This window comes from Stenella coeruleoalba (assembly GCF_951394435.1).
Source record: "Stenella coeruleoalba genome assembly, chromosome: 1".
Taxonomy (NCBI): Eukaryota; Metazoa; Chordata; class Mammalia; order Artiodactyla; family Delphinidae; genus Stenella; species Stenella coeruleoalba.
Window position 1 is genome coordinate 82,492,424 of NC_137169.1, and position 19,861 is coordinate 82,512,284.

A 19,861-nucleotide genomic window follows, 5' to 3' on the forward strand; every position below is an offset into this window, starting at 1 on the left:
TGCCCTTTTCCTTGGCTCACATTCTTTCCATGTGAAATAAAACAACTTCCTGAAGAATGGACTGCTACCACATTACTGGGTAGCAGGGCACAGGGCACGTGTGGGTACTCTGGAAAAAGCAACATCTCAAGAGATACTTGCTTAATGTCCCAGGAAACCAGAAAGCATCTACAGACTAACAGCTTTAGCTGGACAAGATGCCAGAGAGCCCTAAAGGCAAAAAGGAGCCGGAAGTGGAGTCCTCACTTGTGAGGTTTAAAAGTGAGGGGAAACAGAGAGCTCACTTGATTATGATACACTCTTTGGGTTGTCTCAGTAGATTAAAAGAAAATTAAAAGTTTAAAAGTACATTTCCTACTGGGTGAAAGGTTACCAGCTGGTATTCCACACCCAGGTCAGTGACCAATCTGCTCCTTACACAAGCGTGGCAGAAGCAACAGCTCACTCACGACATTACTTCTCCAGAGTCAGTGTGTTATGTCTCTGCTTTATGCTCCTTAGAAAGAAGATGAAGGACTTGAAAGCCTTGATGTGTTTTCCTAGTAGTTGCCATTGGGATTAGGCTGAGCGAGATCCTGAGGACTTTATCCCGTGGTGTGCCCTACTCTTATTTTTGCTTTGTCCGCACGAGAAAAATAAAGATGATAACTTAGTGTTGAGATGTGAATTTGGGGGTTTATATGCTATGGGGAAATTTTTAAAAACAAACATAAAACTATGTACATTATGAGGAAATTATGCAATAAAAAGTATAAAAATTAAAAAAATACATCTTCTAAGTTTCAGTATGAAATGATGAGAAAGTTCTGGACATGGATAGTGGTCATGGTTGCAGAACAACGTGAATGTACTTAATGCCACCGAACTGTACACTTAAAACTTAGTAAAATGGTAAATTCTATGTTACGCATATTTTACCACAATAAAAAAATTTTAAAGGTGCATTTTCTATTGTTAAACACCTGATATTATTGAGTTGGCCAAAAATTTTGTTTGTTTTTTTCCGTAACATGGCTCTAGAAGCACTTAGTTGTCTTTAACTATATGCAAAACAATTTTGTTAGATTGTATTGTGACAGCTGTCATATCAGTGTACATTAAAAAAAAACTTATCAAAATTGGTGAATTTTTGTATAATTTTAATATTGAAGATGGAAGAAATAAGCAACATTTTTGGCATATTATGCTTTATTATTTCAAGAAAGGTAAAAACGCAACTGAAACGCAAAAAAAAAATTTGTGCAGTGTATGAAAAGGTGCTGTGACTGACTGAATGTGTCAGAAGTGGTTTGTGAAGTTTTGTGTTGGAGATTTCTCGCTGGACGATGCTCCATGGTCCGGTAGACCAGCTGAAGTTCGATAGTGATCAAATCGAGACATTAATTGAGAACAATCAACATTATACCATGTGGGAGATAGCCTACATACTCAAAATACCCTAATCAAGCGCTGAAAATCATTTGCACCAGCTTGGCTATGTTAATCGCTTTGATCTTGGGTTCCACATAAGTGAAAAAACCTTCTTGACCATATTTCTGCATGGGATTCTCTACTGCAACATAATGAAAACATTCAATTTTTAAAACAAATTGTGACGGGAGATGAAAAGTGGATACTGTACAACAGTGTGGAATGGAAGAGATCGTGGGGCAAGTGAAATGAACCACCACCAACCACACCAAAGGCCGGTCTTCATCCAAAGAAGGTGATGTTGTGTATATGGTGGGATTGGAAGGGAGTCCTCTATTATGAGCTCCTTCTGGAAAAGCAAATGATTAATTCCAACAGGTACTGCTCCCAGTTAGACCAACTGAAAGCAGCACTCGACGAAAAGCATCTGGAATTAGGCAACAGAAAACACATTATCTTTCATCAGGATAACATAAGACTGCATGTTTCTATGATGACCAGGCAAAAACTGTTACAGCTTGGCTGGGAAGTTCTCATTCATCTGCCTTATTCACCAGACACTGCACCTTTGGATTTCCATTTATTTTGGTCTTTACAAAATTCTCTTAATGGAAAAACATTTCAATTCCCTGGAAGACTGTAAAAGACACCTGGAACAGTTCTTTGCTCAAAAGATAAAAAGTTTTGGGAAGATGTAATTATGAAGTTGCCTAAAAAATGGAAGAAGGTAGTGGAACAAAACAGTGAATACATGTTGAATAAAGTTCTTGGTGAAAATGAAAAATATGTCTTTTATTTTTACTTAAAACCCAAAGAAACATTATGGTCAACCATCAGAATCTGGCAGCCCTGTGTTTTTGACTCCAACTGTTACACCTCTGGAACCTACAGCACATTATTTAACTAAGCGTCAGTTTCCTTATCCATAACACAAGAATAATAAAGTACTTACCTACCCATTATAGGATGCTGTAAACTTGAAATAATTTATGTGGAACTTAGCAGAGTTCATGGCACGCAGAAGGGGCTCAATCAATGTTGGCTCTTATTTTCTTTTTAGGTTTTCATACCAATACAATTCTTTTATATTTTTTACAATGAGGACTACAAACAAGGCTCCAGTACAAAAAGATTTGGGTTATTCTTTCTTCCTAGTCCTTAATGTCATATAGAACTATAGAACAACTTCCCATAAAATGAATTCCATGTTGTAGTCAAGGGACATATGAGCCCCAAGTGCTGACCACTAAGCCAATGGTTAATAAACCTTAAAGTCTCACACCCTAAGAGGCAACAATTTCAGAGAAACCACAAGAACTTGAAATAATTTAACAGGTTAATGTATATATTTTTTATCAAGTATAACATGGTCATACAAAAGCATTTGTTACAAATATAATTCACACATATAAAAAGAGGCTATTTTATTTTTTTGTCCCTTTTATATCCTATTTTACGCAAAACGACAAAACCAAGAAAATAACAGAACTATACTAGTTCCAAAAACTGGGAATTTTATAAATGAAATATATCCAATCATCTATACCTCCTCTCAAATTCCAAACAATGAGGCTTATTGAATTATACTTAGAATCAACTTAAATAAATCTTTGTATGATTCAGATGAAACATACATTGTCAATGGTTATAAACTCAGGTAGAAAAAGTACATAAAATTATTCATAAGTGAAAACACTTCATACAAAAGAAAGGGTTTTTTTTTAAAGAAAATCCCAGACAATATTAAAAGGAAAGGCACTGAATTTTAAAACACTGTTTTGGACTATTATATAAAATACCAAAAGGTTCAGAGCTGTTGAACAACAAAAGTTTATGCAGAACAAAGCCGAGAAGTGAAAATTACTAAATGTATAATAGCTAAAACCAAATAAGACATGACTGAACTATACAATTTGGAAACATGTTTAAGTGCATTTTCTTTGTACAATTCAACTGCCTCTCACGTGTAAAATCTGGCAATTAATTAAAATGCAATTAAATACAGATTTGCAAGCCTTTTGGCCATTACGCAAATATGAAAAAGTTAAGTGACTCGCCAATTGAAAAATACAAGGTTACACACATACCATAAAAGCACAAATGGTCAAAGATACACTATAAAATTGTGTGAAAAAACAATCATACCAAACAAAGATCTTTCAGGCACTTGCACTCAGAAACATTCCTTTTATAAATAAGCATGTAGTTTCACGTCAAAAAAATAAAGCTGATTTCCTCAATTGCACCTATTAGTTGAGAGCTATATCATATATTAGGGATGCACTTAAATGGACCATATTATGGGGAATCAACTGAACTTTAAAAAACATGAGTCCATCTATTTATTCACAACTTCAAAAATACATATAATTCCAGTGAGGCACAGATGGGGCCCTATCAAAACATTCTGTCATTCAATATAACCAATACAGGATAACACAACACAAGGACAAAAAACAAAACCCATGATTTGGCAATCCTATACAAGAGAGGCCCTGTCAAAAATTTCTTCCAGAAAACAAATACACCACCACAAAACAACAGAACAAAAACAGAAAAACTGAATTCTGACAACCCTACACAAACTGTGGGATTTCATCTTCAAGGTCTTCAAACTGCTGCATTCGTTTTAGCCTCGGTCTCTGACATGCTGGATGTACACCAGGTAAGTCACGCTCTTCAGCCTTCTCTTTAGGCTTGCTAACCGGCTGCACGGGACCAGCTGATGCATTTTCAGAACCTGGAACTGATTTCAGCGCGTGCTCCTGGGGAGCGTGAGTTGTGCAAGGGGGCACAGCTGCGGAGGATGTCACAGATTTCTCCTCATCCCCTCTCCCACTAGCAGCAGGAGCAGGTGGTTTATAAAACGTGGTCCAGTGCTGGGGCTGCAGTGTTCTGGGTGCTATGACAGGAGCAGGAGGGCAGGAGTCAGAAGACCGTCTCTCTGACACCTGTCTGGCTGACCTGATGGGTTCTGTGTATGGCTTACTGGTGGTGCTGACTGGGTGGTCCCCACCACTCCTGATGCTCACTGACATTTCTCTTTCCTGGAATGCACTGGGCACAATCACTGCAGTCTTTGCAGTCAGGTCATTTTGTTCATACCGTTTCTCCCGAGTTTTCTGTAGAGGTTGCTGATCAAAGCCATCAAATTTGGAACAAACAATAGTTGGGGTGTCTTTTCTATTAACTCCTTCAAAGGTAGGATTCTTGCAAAACTTGTCTGAATTTACATTCCCCATATTTCTGCCAGTTCTCTCATTAGGAGAGCTTGCAAGAAGTAGTAGTCTGTCTACAGGCAAACTTACAGGTCTAATCTTGGTCCTTGGAGTATGCCTCTCGACACCATTTATTTCCCTATCGGACTTCAGAGTAGGCAGCTTGGAGGTTTTACAAACATCTTCCATCTTTTGTGATGCTGATTCAAGCTCTTGGTCTACAAGCAAACGCACTTTGTTGTCTGAAAAAGGAAAAGATTCATTTAAAAATCAAACTTTATGGCACGTAGTTAACAAGAGAGTCCAAATGAGTTATAGATGAACACCCTCTCAAAACAAGGGTCTTCATATATTTTTTCCAAGTTATTCTCTAGGCAGAGGAGTAAAATACTCATAAAATATTAAAGGTACACTTTGAATTAAAATGTTAGAATTCCACATTTATTTAAATCAATATAATAAAAAGCTACAAAATTCACTGCAGGTTAGTGAAAAAAAACCACACTTGCTGATGTAGCTTCTCTTATGTGCTGTGTATGAACAAGTATTTGCTGGCTGAAAGGGTTGTCACGATTTCAACAGGCAGATATTGGTGTGTTACCCTCAGAAAAGTTACACCAATGTACATGCCAACCAAATGTAAGTATGCCCTGAATCCTAAGGCTTTTGCCAACTCAACCTGCTTTTCAGTTACATTCAACCCACAGTGAGAGCATATCATATTAAATGCCTTCGATGCCCTCATCTTATCAACTGATAAATGGACTATCATATTCATCCTGTCTGATTAAGGTTGAATAGTTTTATTTTAAGTAAAAATTGCCATTCTCTTTATTTGCTGTTTACTCCCAGACGTACTTTCTTCTCTTTCCTATCAAGTCTGGACCCATGTTTTCTCAAACTGGGACCCTGAACTCCTTCAGACCCTATCCTTTTTTGTAGCATCTCCCCTAAAATAGTCCCATTTCTGGTAAGTTCTGGCCTTCTGCTCATGCTCCTCTTTTGGGCAGCGGTCTGCAAACAGCAACCCATCAGAATGACTTGACAGTCCTTACCTCATCTGACCTTTCTCCTTACCTGAGACTGTGGACCTCTCTTCTCTGGGCTTCCAGGACAGTGCTCTCTTGTTCTGATTTCCCAGGTGCTTCCCCACGTGTATAAAACACCCTAAGGGACCTGACACACTGTGGTCAGGCTGTAGGCACCAAAGTGCATTCTTTTTTTTTAAAGAAGATGTTGGGGGTAGGAGTTTATTAATTAATTTATTTTTGTTGTGTTGGGTCTTTGTTTCTGTGTGAGGGCTTTCTCTAGTTGTGGCAAGTGGGGGCCACTCTTCATTGCGGTGGGTGGGCCTCTCACTATCGCAGCCTCTGTTTTTGCGGAGCACAGGCTCCAGACGCGCAGGCTCAGTAGTTGTGGCTCACAGGCCTAATTGCTCCGCGGCATGTGGGATCTTCCCAGACCAGGGCTCGAACCCGTGTCCCCTGCATTAGCAGGCAGATTCTCAACCACTGTGCCATCAGGGAAGCCCCAAAGTGCATTCTTAAGTTCTAAGGGAAAAAACTTGAGTGTAATGGGTAAGAGTGCAGACTCTGAACCCCACCTGCCAGGTTTAACTCAACTCTACCCCTTCTGCACTAGGCAAGGCAATCTCACTGCCCCTCAGTGTCTTCATCTGTCAAAAGGAATCATAATTTTATCTATGATTATATGTGGCCTAAAAGAGCTAACCATGAAAAGTGCTTATTTATCTGGTATACAGTTAGCCCTTGAAAAATGACATTTATTTTTATTACTATTCCTAATTGGGAGCCCTAGCTCATGGAATAGTGAAATAATCACAGACATAGGTCCAAATACTGAACAATTTATTAGGGGCATGACCTCTGACATTATTTAACCTCTCTCAGACTATTAGGCTATGGGTTGAACGGGGCTATTACTACCTATTTATAGCACAGAATTGTTGATAAATGGAATCAAACAATAAGCACAGTGCTTAGCACAGAGCAGGCAGGTACTTAGTGAATGTCAGCTCCCTTACTTTTTAGACCTGTCAGGCTGTGATCACTAATACTTCATTACACTCAAATTTAAAATATATGGCTGCACTTAAAAAAACTGCAAGTTAGCTCTAGTGATGTACAGAATTATAGTAACAAGTGGAAGCCTTTCCACAAATGAATAGCTTGGTAGCTATCACTGAAACTAAAATTACCATACAGTGAATAAAATGATTACAGTCAAGGAAATTAAAAAGATATACACAGAAGTGTGCTTAATGTGTTACAGGCAGGCAACAGGAAAAGGCATTTGAAAAACATTTTAGAGGTTTTTTGAGTCTAAATTTTTTGAATTTTAGGAGTCTAGTTGACACCTTATGAGTAATAAGATCAATACAATGATCTATAGTAATAGAAGATGCTAACGAATCATCATACTGCTTACCAGATTCTGCCTTGACTTTAATTAATGGCAAAAATAAAAATAAAAAAATTTTTCAGAACACAAAACACACCTTCGAACTCCAAGTCTTTTTATAAGAAGGGTTATTGTAAAGAATGAAGGCAACTTTCTTAATGGCTGGCAAAGATGCATTTACTAACGAAGCTTCTTTCTCTGACTTCTCTTAACGCCACTCACCTTGGCTTTTAATCATGGTTTATTGGGACAGTTTTAAGTCAGCAAATATGCATTTTACATGGCCACTCACCAATGAGACATGCATCACATTTTTCGAATGCATTTTGCTTCCGTTCTGATTCCTCAAATGATGCAGTGGATTCAAAACTTTTGCTTTCACTATCTGCAGTATGGATATCCTGTGGATGAAGAAAATTTTTAAACTTGAAGAAGCAAAACACACCTCAAAATAAACAGTTCAAAGATTCTTAACTTATTAATAACGTGAACATTACAAAGTTCCAACACAATTCCATAAGAGCAAAACTCACTTCCTTTGAAGAGAAAAACAGTGACTTCGTAGAATGTTCTGGATCTCTTTCTTCTGGTGATAACAGAGGCTTCGGAAGATAGCCTTGGTCAACCTGAGGTGTACCACCACCTGCACTACACACAGCTATATCTTGTGGCTGTAGGGACCCATCGAAGATCTTCTGTGAGTAGGTAATGAGGAACTCCACCAACCTCGCTTGATTTGAATAGTCAGCAAGAGAGGAGATGGTGATAGGAGCAGCTGTGGGTCTTGGCCTAATGAGACTTGGTCCAAATATCACCCCCAAGTTTCTGGAGTTCATTTTGTTTTCTTCTGCATGATCTACGACTCTGTGATGCAGAACACAAAAGGCTGTATTAGATTTCCTTGACAGTCGTTTACTATGGGCTGGGAAGGGTGGAGGAAAAAATGGGCTGCAGAAGTCTAGGGAAAGGATCTATTTATTTGCTTAAATACTGACCACACACCAAGTTGGGTTTCACAGTATTAGGATTAAATATAAGTAAGTAGAAGGAACCAGTACAGTTTTAACAGCAGAAATTAAAACATACCCCTAAAAGCTGCTCCCACCTTAGTAAATATATATTACATCCTCCCAGGTCCATATGCTGGAAACTTTCTATCTCACTGCTAGTCTTCAAGCCTAGCTGAGCCTAAAGATCTCTCTGCTTTATTGCCAATCCCACTGCTCTGACCTTACCTCAAGCTCTCATCACCTTTTATTTCTCTGGCTATTCAAAGAGATCCGAACTGAAGTAAATAAATACCTCCCCTCCAACCTATTCTCCATATTGCTGCCATAAAGATCTAATAGGCAAACCTGAGCATGTTAAATTCCCGGCTAAAAATTCTTTAGTGAGTACAGAAAGAAGACAGTCGACTCATCTGCCAGGTATGTGTGACTTTACCAGGACTCCTCCAGCTCACTTTGTGCTACGCCTGCTATATCCTGGCCTAACCAAATTACTTAAATGTCCTCAAAAGCAAAATGATCTCTTGTGTCTCTATGTCTATTACCCTCTGCCTGGAATGCTCTTTTGTACATTCTCTGTCACCAAACCATTACTCAGTTCTTCAAGTCTGGCTCAGGGTTACCTTCTCTGATTCATGACCCCCTCTCCCCCATCTTCCACTCATGTTGAGCAAAGTTCCGTCAGAACAAGAATGACGCTGTGCTGCACTTGTGTGTGGGTCTGCCCCTCAAGCTGACAAGCACAACAGATGACAGAAACCTTATATTTGCATCCTAATTTCCCCAGCCAGAGCCTGGCATATAAGTGGCATCTGAGGGAAAGATGTTGGCTGCACGAACACATATTCAATGTCTCTCTTTCCCTAACACATATTAGAAATGAAACATTCAATGTAAAAACAATACCACAAGAGTGTGAATGTACTTCATACTACTGAACTGTACACTTAAAAATGGCTAAAATGGTAAATTTATATGTTATGTGTATTTTACCACAATTTTTAAAAAACCCATAAAACCCGAAAAACTGATCAATTATCCACCCACTAATCAATGTCTGTCTTATTCAAATTCTTACCGCTTAAGATGAACTATGAGGTAATGAAGGCTGTTAAAATTTGATGCTGGCAATTGTCTTAGAAGATCCTTGCTTTTTAGAAGAATTCGGTTTATTTCTATGCACGTACTTGGACATTTTTTGTCCTCAGGATTATCCTTTTTCATCTCTTGTTCTTCATTTACATGTTGGATCTCTATTGCAAGGTCTATAAATTCCTTGTACAATCGGAATAAAATAAATGGTTCTGGTAGCTAAAGAAATAAAATTACATTAGAAATATCATTCTGCCCATTTTTTCCCTGTTAATAACCTACTGAATAGCTACTGAGTGGTTTAGCATGTTCTTTTTAGAGTAACAAGACTTAAGGTCAATGACATTTAGAAATGTACATGTCTCATCACAAGGGAAAATATTTTTCTATTTCTTTAATTTTGTATCTGTATGAGATGATGGATGTTCACTAAACTTACTGTGATAATCATTTCATGATGTATGTAAGTCAAATCGTTGTGCTGCACACCTTAAACTTACACAGTGCTGCATGTCAATTATATCTCAATACAACTAGAAGAAAAAAAATTACACCCAAGAACAAGAAAAAAAAGAAATGTACATATGTTTGCTAGATGTGATCTATAAAGGAAATCCGATATCACCATACATTATATCTATATTAAAAATGACTTAACTGGTAATCAGTAAAACTCTAAACCTAAAGCCACATGATATGATCTTAAAACTCTGATAGATATGCTATACCAATTACATTCATGACTGCCCCCAAGTTAGCATGATCTTCAACTATTTTATTAAAACAAACCCAGGATAATATACAACATAAGTCAAATTAATTAGAAAAAGCTTATTTTCTGTTGGTATGGGGGAGAGAGAGAACAAAAAGCTACAGGGTGCTTGTGTTTTACTCGGGCCAGATGGAAGATTAGCAAAAGACGATATGACTTACGAGAAAGAAACTGTCAACATTTTGTCATCCAATTTTTAAATACAACTTGAATTGCCATAAGTAGGTCAAAAAAAGTTCCTCTCTCAAACTGTCAATGGGCATACCACCTTGATCTGTCTACTGGCATAACTGATTTCAATGATTCCACTGCTCAGCGATGGAAAATACAGCATCTCTCTGGCTAGCTGATGTCCTACAACATCTGTGGTGAGGTAGGCACCACTTCTCCAGTTTCCCCTTCTGTTCCCAGAGAGGGGAAGCCTTGAGATTAATTTCTACCTCTACCATCTTGGTCACTCTTGGAGCTTCAGATTTCCCACATGGTAATGAGTAAATAAAGGCTACTCTCTTAACACTGTAAGAATTGAGCATGGCTTCCCACACTAAAGCTTTGGTCCCATAGTATTTCTAGGATAAAATGAGAGCTGACAGTATTGGACCCCATTTATTTCCTCTCCTCCACTGAATAAAAGAAATAAAGGATGATTCATTATGAGATTAAAAGTCATTCAAAGACACTGTTTCCACTTCTCAGTTGAGAATCCTATAAAATGTGATTGAAGAGATATCAATAGTTTCCTGGGCTAATGTGGCACATCCAACATTTGTACCTAATTTCTTTCCCTCCTACCACCCCACTGAAATACAGTTAAGCCTACAGGACTGGAAGAACAGGAATGGGGACAAAAGTAACATTTCACAGGCTGAAGAGGAGGTGAACAAGTGCTGACGTAGCACTCCTGAGAAAGCTGAAATTCCAAACTGAGAACCAATATGATTTAGCGGATCCTAAGGAGACTCAGGGATTGTCAGACTAGGTCCTCTGATCTCGGGGAAGGGTGAGCTATCTGAACAGCATTAGATTTCTAGACCCTTGTCTCCACTCCATGCTCCTGAGCAACCTCAGAAGTCTGGGGATTTCTTCTCTGGGCAGTGTGAAACAGAGGGTCTCTGGACGGGCAATGCCAAGCACAAGGAACAGGTGGGCAACTATCTTAAAATAAGGATTTAATGACTGTGTGCCTGCTGAATGCAGAGATCCTGGAGCTTCTGACCTAACACGGCTCCCAGAGTTCTGGAACCATACCTGTAGGCAGGGAAAGACCTTTCTCTGGGGTATCAGACCAGCCCAAGAGCAGAGAACTAGAGATACAGACCTCAGGTACTTCCCAAACAGCTCTCCTAGATAACACTACAGTAAGGCTCAAAATCTTCAAAGCCTTCATGTATTCAAGAGCTTCTGGATAGATTTCAGTTCCCAAAGCTTTAATTTTAAGGAGACAACTATGGAAGACAGAGTCAAAATAAGTAGGAAAAAAACCAACTTGAAGGTCTACAACTGTGCTGTCAATATCGTGGCCACTATCCACATACGGCTACTGAGCAGCGGCAAGGTGGCTGCTCCAAACTGACGTGTGCTCTAGATGAAAAGTATATGCCATACTTCCCAGAGTCAGGGCCGAAAAGGTAAATGCTTCATTAATAATTTAAGAACACTGATTAGATGTTCAGATAATATTTTCAATATGTTGAATAAAATATTAAAATTAACTTCACCTGTTTCTTTTTATGTGGCTACTAGATAATTTAATATTATATATAGGGCTCACATTATATTTCTATTGGATGGGGCTAGAAGCTAAGCAGAGGTAAGAATCCTCTTTAAAAAAAGCTACGAAGAGTTCAGGTAGAAGAGATGCTGCATTCAATTTAAAAAAGAATGCTATAAAAGGGACAGAAAACCAGAATTCTTGGAAATTAAAAGACGATCTCAGAAATTATTAAAATAGTTTACAGTAGGAATGGAAGAAAAAGCTGAGGAAGTTTCTTAGAAGGTGTTAAAAGAAAACAAAAACAAATGAAATTAGGGAAAAGGGAAGGAAACTAGAGAACCACTGTGGTTGTTAAGTATCTAAATATAAGTTCTAGAAAGAAAATAGAAAATAGAGAGGAGGAAATAAGCAAGAAAATTAAAGTTCCAAAAACTAAAGGACAAGTAAGCAGAATGACAGAGCTTGTGGAGTGCCTGAAACCATGGATGAAAATACACCCACATCAAGGCATACACTGTGAAATTTTAGGATAATGGAGAGAAAAAGAAGATTCTACAAGCTTTCAGAGAGAAAACAATAGGCCACATAAAAAGAATCAGGAATGAGAAGGATTTCAGGCTTCAAAGAGAATAAAAAAACACCTTCAAATTTCTGAAGAAAAATAATTTTCAGCCTACAATACCATAAACTTTCACAGTATCCCCATTCAAGAAAGCAGAATAAATACATTTACAGATCAAACAGTTTCAAATATTTACTCTTATTCCACCTTGCTCAAAGATGGGCATAACCAAAACAGGACAATAAATAAAAAACAGGAAGACATGACACAGAAGACAGGTGTTCCCTCACAGAATTGGGTAGAGAAGAGAGATCCCAGGATGACAGCTCTTCACCATATTAAAAAGGACCCAGATGAAGAACAAAGCTCCTGAGATGGACACAATGAGGACCATCGTCACTATGCTCTCCGTAACTGTCTCTTCACTTTCACCCAAGGACAGAGAGCTTCACCCAAGGACAGAATGCAGCTGGGCTTGTCCCAGATCTTTTGTACTTGGCTTATCATAACAATGTGCTGGTTGTTCCTGTAACCCTTCCAGGAACTGCTGCCTGAGCCACTATGGCCACTTACTTCACCCACAGAAGCGTTTTCTTCAGACCTACTCCTATAGCATGCAGGTACAAGAGTGAGCAAAGAAAGAGAAAATATAGAGCAAGTCCACTCCCGACCACATTCCTGCTGAATTTACAGTACCTCGTTTATAGGATAGCCCTGCCCCCCAACTAAGGTGAACTTCATGTTCCCTGAATGCATTCACACCTTGACTAGTAACCTCCCATGATAGTTATTTTAAAATATCTATGAAAGTAAAGCCAAACTATGACCCAGACACTGTTCTATTGGCTGAATTCTTCATATAACAGTGTGAATGGTGGACTTTTCTTAAACAGCCAGATTTATGCTTTCTACTCAGTTTTCTAGAACTTAATGATATATTGTTTAGGAATACACAACAGGTATTAAAACTATTAAGAAAAGAGAGGGAGGTATTAACATGGTTAGGAAAGACCACTGGGTAGAGCTGTGGGCTACAACTGGGGAGGGGCAAACAGAGGCCTTCTATAAGGTATAGTGATATTTTATTTCCTTAAGCTAGGTGATGGAAAATGAGTTTTTACTATTATGGGTCTTTAAATTGTACATATATTTTATACACTCTTTGATCTGTACATTAATAATTGGAAAGATATTAACATGGTCTATGTCAATGAAAAAAATATGTGTGGCAAACATCAGCAAACCGCAAATTATATTTTTGCTCTATTTAATGGTAAATTTCAAGGCTAAAAACTTTACCTGTCGAAGGTATAATTTCAAGACATCACAGATGTCATGTGAACTAAATTCTGAAATGTCTACCAAGTGCATTCCATTTTCCAATGCTTGACACAGTTTTTCAGTTTTTATTTTGTTTCCACATACACGATAAATTCCCTTGAGAAGAAAAGAGAAAAAATTTTGCAAAATTCTGCTTCAGTACAAATGATTAAATGCAGACCTCTAAATATACTTAATGTCTACTTCAATTCTAAATATTTTAGGAAAAAACTAGGACCAAATGAGGTAATATTTTCCAAATAAATCTGAATAAATTCAGTTATTTAGTAAAAACTGAGAGCACTGTTCTCCTTTAGTGTCTCCTTATCATTAGAACAAATCACATTTACATTTAAAAATTTTTAATTTTAAAAGTTATAATGTACCTGTAGACACAAGGCTCTATTTTCAATCTCTGAGGCACATATTTTGAGTACAAAAGGGATGCCATCTGGTTCCTTTTTTGCAACTTGTGTGAATTCTGCTCCAAATAAGTGTATTTTCCCCAGAAGTTTCTGATGACCACAGATGATGACTAAATTTTCCAAACACTTTCGGTGACAAACAAGGAGACACTACAAGAAAATGAAAGTCTAAAATGGTTAACTCACCTTAAAACTACTCACAACTGGACAAACTACAGGTAGAGTGGTAACAGAACAAAAATGAGTTTAAAAGGTATTACTTGTGGTGTTTGAAATACATTTACTAGCAAAATGAAATATAAAATTACAGAAATACACCGTGGTTCAATTTATTAAAAATACATTTGCAAAAGATCCTAATCGGTAAAATGAATAACAAAAAGCATTGCTCAAAGCAAAAAGCATAAAAGGGCTAATGTAATTCCAGAATGACCTTACCTCTTCGCATTCAACACCCTGGAATACCACAATGCCTTCACAGTCCCTGCACTTTGTGGGGGATCTCAGTTTGCGAAACTTGTGAGTGAGAGCTGCCTTTGACATCAAAGTTTTCTTAAATGTTCCGAGGGAATTGGGTCCTTGTAACAGAAGTAGAATAGTATGTAAGAATTGTAAGACTACAGAAAAATTATACCGTATGATACTACATTTAAAAAAATCTTTAAATAAGATTACAAAAAGCTCTTACTATAATAACAAAATAAGCATCCAACTTATAGATCTCTTACAAGGCACACATATATCAAACATTTAAGCTACGAGTAAAAAATCACCATCAGACCAATAAGATACTTCTAAAATAGCATGGCATAATGTTTCCAGAATCAGCGAATTTACAGTTATTAACATGTCCTTTATTACACAGGTGGCATTACATTCTTAGAAAATGACCCTTTGAAAGCTTGGAATAAAACTAGCTATATGAGGTTAGTGTGTCAGCATTATTTGCATTAAAGATAAAGCTATTCTCAATTCATTACAAAATTGTAAGTAATACTAGCTAGTTATCTATCAATATCCTACCAGAGGGCTTCCCTGGTGGTGCAGTGGTTGAGAGTCCGCCTGACAACGCACGGGACACAGGTTCGAGCCCTGGTCCGGGAGGATCCCACATGCCGCGGAGCGGCTGAGCCCGTGAGCCACAGATGCTGAGCCTGCGCTCTAGAGCCTGCAAGCCACAACTACTGAAGCCCACGCACCTACAGCCCATGCTCTGCAGCAACAGAGGCCACCGCAGTGAGAAGCCTGCGCACCGCAACAAGGAGTGGACCCCGCTCGCCGCAACTAGAGAAAGCCCACATGCAGCAACAAAGACCCAATGCAGCCAAAAAAAAAATCCTACCAGAGGTCAGATGTTCTTATACTATTTAAGAAAATGATACCAGAACAGGTATCTGGAGGTCTCAAATGAAGCCATTAACGTGACTTCTCTTTTATACCCTTCAGCATCCACAACTTTCCCTGCCCTCAAGAAGTACATGTATTTACTTTTCCCGCCTAGCTTCTTACACTATTTCTTTTGAAGAGGCTTTTCTCATATAGAAATTCTCATGACTAGAATGTCTCTCATGTATTGCAACACTCTGAACAATTACGTCACTATTAGATTTATGAAAGACCAAAATATCTAGCCTATTTTATCAACATGCTAATACATTTTGGCTCCAGTGGTTTTGCTGTTTATTCTTATATTTTTACTTGTAACATTTGATTAATACATTATCAACCCATACTTGTACATAATTTGTTGGGATATATTTAAGTCACCATAATGCCTTTTTTTTAAATACACAGTAAAGGAATTCTTTAAATCATACTATTTTTTCCCTAATATCATGCAATGCTACTGATTCAACTGGTTTAATGGAAACTTGATTCAGGTGAGTGTAATACCAGCTTCTGAAGGGGAAGGTGGCTCTCTTTCATCCAGATCATCTGCAGAAGACATGGTTCCACTGGATGGAGTTCGTGGAAGTTTTCGGTGAAAGTCTCCTAAAAGAAAATTCATTGTAGAATTTAAGAAATGGGCAGTGACAACATTTTTTGAATAACGCAAGTCATACTATTATATTAGCTACAATGTAAACATTTGCTTCCATTCACAGACTTTGGACACAGGGGATTCTGATATTCTTGGGAACAAAAGAGGAATGAGCCAAATCTGACTTTTCCAAATAAATTTAAAATTGAGGATCACACATTCCAATGAACCTTATTGTCAACTTCTGATAGTAAGTGCTAGAGATTATAAACTCAAGGACAGGGAGTATTTTCTATTCAAGTCTTATATCTAATGTCTGACAGAATAGCTGGCACAATGGTAAAGTTGTCATTAAATGCTTGTTGAATTAAATGATAAAGAAATACTTACAATGTAACCTAAAGCTTTCTAAAATAAACAAAAATCTACAAATATAGCAATACAACAGTACCATCACATTTATGTTGCCAGTAAGACAGAAGACCAGGAACCAGGACCAATGATCCTGGCAGGGAGCAGAGCATGGGATATAAGCTGTCAGCCAAGGACTCTGCCATGTGTCTCAAAGCATGGGTGGAAGCAGCCTGACCAGGTAATGAAATGAGGTTTATTTGCTCCCTGCTGATATTACACACAGGGCTGTGTCTAAGTGGAAGGTTACACTTAACTCAAGCCCTTAACAGTCTTAAGAGTTAGAAAGGGCTTTACAAATTATTTAAACCACATCTCTCCCAAAAGATTCCCCCTGCCTTCAAACTATGCTTAAAAGGCGGTCATCTAGTTTTTGTTTTGAATGTGTCCTCTAATGACTAAGAAATCATGAGACCACATGCTGATTTTCGAACTATTCTAACTGTAAAATGACTTCCTTGTATTGCTGAGCAGAAACCTGCCACCTATAAATCCCAGCTCTTGGTCACATGTCTCCCTAAAGGAGCAAACAAGCAGGCTGACTCTCACCCTTTTACACTTCAATGTCTGAGAACAGCTGTCACGTCCCCAGGTTTCCTCTTTCCCAGGCTATGCATCCCTCAGTCTTCACCCATTTATCATGCGACCAGTTTCCAAATTTCTCTCTTTACCACATGAAGTCTTACAGGATTCCAAATAATTTAGAGCTGGCTCTAGACTGTCTCTTAATTTCTGGGGATAGCTAGAACCACTCTGTTTTTACAAAGCTAATTACAAATATTCAGTTAAATGTTTAGGATTGCATCTCCAGAGTGTCCCTGAACAGCAATAATTTTAAAGTAGGACTCAAAGTAGTTGCTGACAATCTGCCTATAAACCCCAGTACGGCATGGAAGTCATTTCTAACTTTAAATTCAAGGGCTTTATTTACATGAATAAAATTTCTGTAATATGTAGAACACCAGGCAAAAAAAAAAAGCCTTGGACTCTGAGGTAGGTTAAATCCTAACTTATCTCCCGCAGTGCCAAGATCGTAGGAGAAAGACACTTAGCCAGGAAGAACAAGACTGGGAGAAGTCTCTGGCAGAAAAGCAGAGGAGAAAGAACATCGAAAGTAATACTCTCAAGGGTTCAAGTGACACCTTCTTCTCTTGCTAGCTGTATTACCTCTGGCAAGTTATTCTCTTTGAAGCCACTAAGGGAGAGTTCAAAACATCTATTCTGCCTCTCTAAGGAGCATGAGACTATCAAAGTACCTTAAAGCACATTTATAAAAAATGAAGTTATCACAGGCACAAGAACTGTTGTTAACTGTACAGTTCATTATAGTGATTAACTACAAAACAATCCAAAAGACAGATAATCACATTTACGTTCATAAAACGGAATACTATACAGCATACAGTATAAAATAAAGACAGCTTCTCATATCAATATGATCCAAAAAAAGATGCATGAAAGAAGTCACAAAAGAATAGTACGATTTCATCTGCATACTATTCCAAAGTGGGCAAAGCTCAACTAGATATAAGTACTAAAACATTTAAAATAGCCAGGGAAAGATTAACAAAATTCAGGACGATGGCTCATCTGGGGGGTGATAGAGCAAGGTTATCAAGGAGGTATACATAGAGGCCTTCTAATATACTAATAATGTTTTATTTCTTAGGCTAGGTGTTGAATATATAAGGGTTTGTTCTATTATTTTTATTTAAACTGTACACATATATGTACAAACCCCTCTCTATGAGACAGTTTATTATAAAAATAAGATAGTTATAAACAACAAGGATTTACTGTATAGCACAGGGAACTATATTCAGTATTTTGTACTAAACTATAATGGAAAGGAATCAAAAAAGTATATATATACATAAATATATGTATAACCTAATCACTTTGCTGTATACTTAAAACTAACACAATATTGTAAATCAACCATACGTCAATTTAAAAAAAAGGAAAAGAAAGTAGTTAAAAATATCCCCCTAAAGGAAAATTTTAATCTGTCATTGAATTTTCACTCTAGACTTAAATACTTATGTACCTGGACTTATAGATTCAGAATCCAGAGATCTAGATTCACTGCTTCCTCCAGTGCTCTCAGAATCACTAAACATCCCAAATGTCCATGACCTTATAAAAGAAGGACCTTTAAGAAAAGAATATTTAAAGTCAAACTTGGCTACGGACAAATTTCATAAGTGTTTCAAAACACTGACATTATTTAAAATGAGACAAGTCAAACTTCTTTAACAGTGTTAAGCAACTGACTGTAAGACAAGCACAGTGCTCACAACTGTGAATAAAACCTCATAAGGTTACAATTCAAGGCCTGATTTTTAAATTCCAGAGCTGCAATTCATTTAATGATCCCATTTAAACAATTTGATCTTTCATATATTAGTGCTCTCTTTAATGTGAAACACTACCTGATATGTCTGCACTGTTAGAGCATCTGTCCTCTTCAATCTTATTAGAGTTGTCAGGAAGGCGCACAACATCTTCTAAAGAGTCGGAAGGTCCGTATCCAGGAGTGTGAGGGGTATTTGTTAACTGTTTATTTACATTCCTAAGAAAAACCCAAATAAAACTCATCATTCAGAAGCATGACTACTTTATTCTATTTTCAGGAAAATCTGTTAATTTAATGAACAGAGTAATTAAATTAACGAAATATTAGGAACAAACCATATTATACTGTTGAACTTCTTAAAAGAGAGGTGAATAAAACTTATTAATCATTTGTATTTATTATAGCTGAAACACAGAAAAAAATAGCAAAAGTACAGTCCATTATTCATATCATGGTTAAACTCTTCTGGTATAACCTGTGTGGAAAATGTAGGTTGTTAAGTTTGTGGACATTCGAAATTGATATGACCATGATTTGCCATTCTCAAAGGATTTCTAAATCTCAAAGAACCGAGCTCTGTGTTAAAATGGAAAACTTTACTCTTAAGTGAGTCGCATCTTAAATAATATTTTAAAAATTCAGAAGGTTTTAAAGTCAATTCTACCAGTGTTAGAAAAAAACATCACCTGACACCAGATAGGAAACTTAGCAGTAAAGGTTTTATGCCTTGAAATAATTTCACCTAACATTAATTCTCACCCATCAACTTTTTCTTCCTCAGCTGAATTCGTGGCCCTGACAAACTCACTGTACTCCTGGCCTGGGTCATAGAGTTTGGCACCATCACAGAGAGACTGTAAATTGTTCGCGAGGGAGGCAGCCTGCAGGTGTTGCATCTGGAAGAGGTTAACCGTTACCTGTGGGAACAGATAGAAACAAAAGGCAACGTAACTCATGTTATAGAGAATGCTGCATAAATACACATTTATTTCAAGTGACAGCACCAAGAAAAAGGTCACACAGTGAAGAGCTCAACAGTGAATCTCCTCGAGAGCACACTATGTTGCCTGACTCAGTACCAGGTCTAAATCAGAAAAATAAAAAAAGAAAGTAGTTTTAATCCAATACCTAAGAGCAATCATTTCTGGCAAAACTGGCTTTAATCTGAAACG

General features: G+C 37.5%; 1 protein-coding gene across 8 annotated transcripts in view; it reads right to left on the minus strand.

Annotated features, from left to right (window-relative positions):
• Nucleotides 1–972: 972 nt before the first annotated feature.
• ARHGAP29 (Rho GTPase activating protein 29) overlaps nt 973–19,861 on the minus strand; it is an 82,552-nt gene continuing 63,663 nt past the window's right edge. For 5 of the 8 annotated variants that reach the window (XM_079913554.1, XM_079913549.1, XM_079913548.1 and 2 more), the window contains 11 exons: nt 19,449–19,606; nt 18,766–18,905; nt 18,381–18,485; nt 15,835–15,933; nt 14,380–14,519; nt 13,903–14,091; nt 13,496–13,633; nt 9,135–9,367; nt 7,583–7,913; nt 7,342–7,450; nt 973–4,870 (listed from right to left, as the gene is read on the minus strand). In XM_079913554.1, coding sequence (XP_079769680.1) covers nt 3,987–4,870; nt 7,342–7,450; nt 7,583–7,913; nt 9,135–9,367; nt 13,496–13,633; nt 13,903–14,091; nt 14,380–14,519; nt 15,835–15,933; nt 18,381–18,485; nt 18,766–18,905; nt 19,449–19,606 — 2,526 coding nt within the window. In that variant the 3' untranslated portion in view covers nt 973–3,986. The remainder of the gene's footprint in view (nt 4,871–7,341; nt 7,451–7,582; nt 7,914–9,134; nt 9,368–13,495; nt 13,634–13,902; nt 14,092–14,379; nt 14,520–15,834; nt 15,934–18,380; nt 18,486–18,765; nt 18,906–19,448; nt 19,607–19,861) is intronic. The other 3 variants (XM_079913552.1, XM_079913551.1, XM_079913553.1) reach the window with 1 other exon arrangement.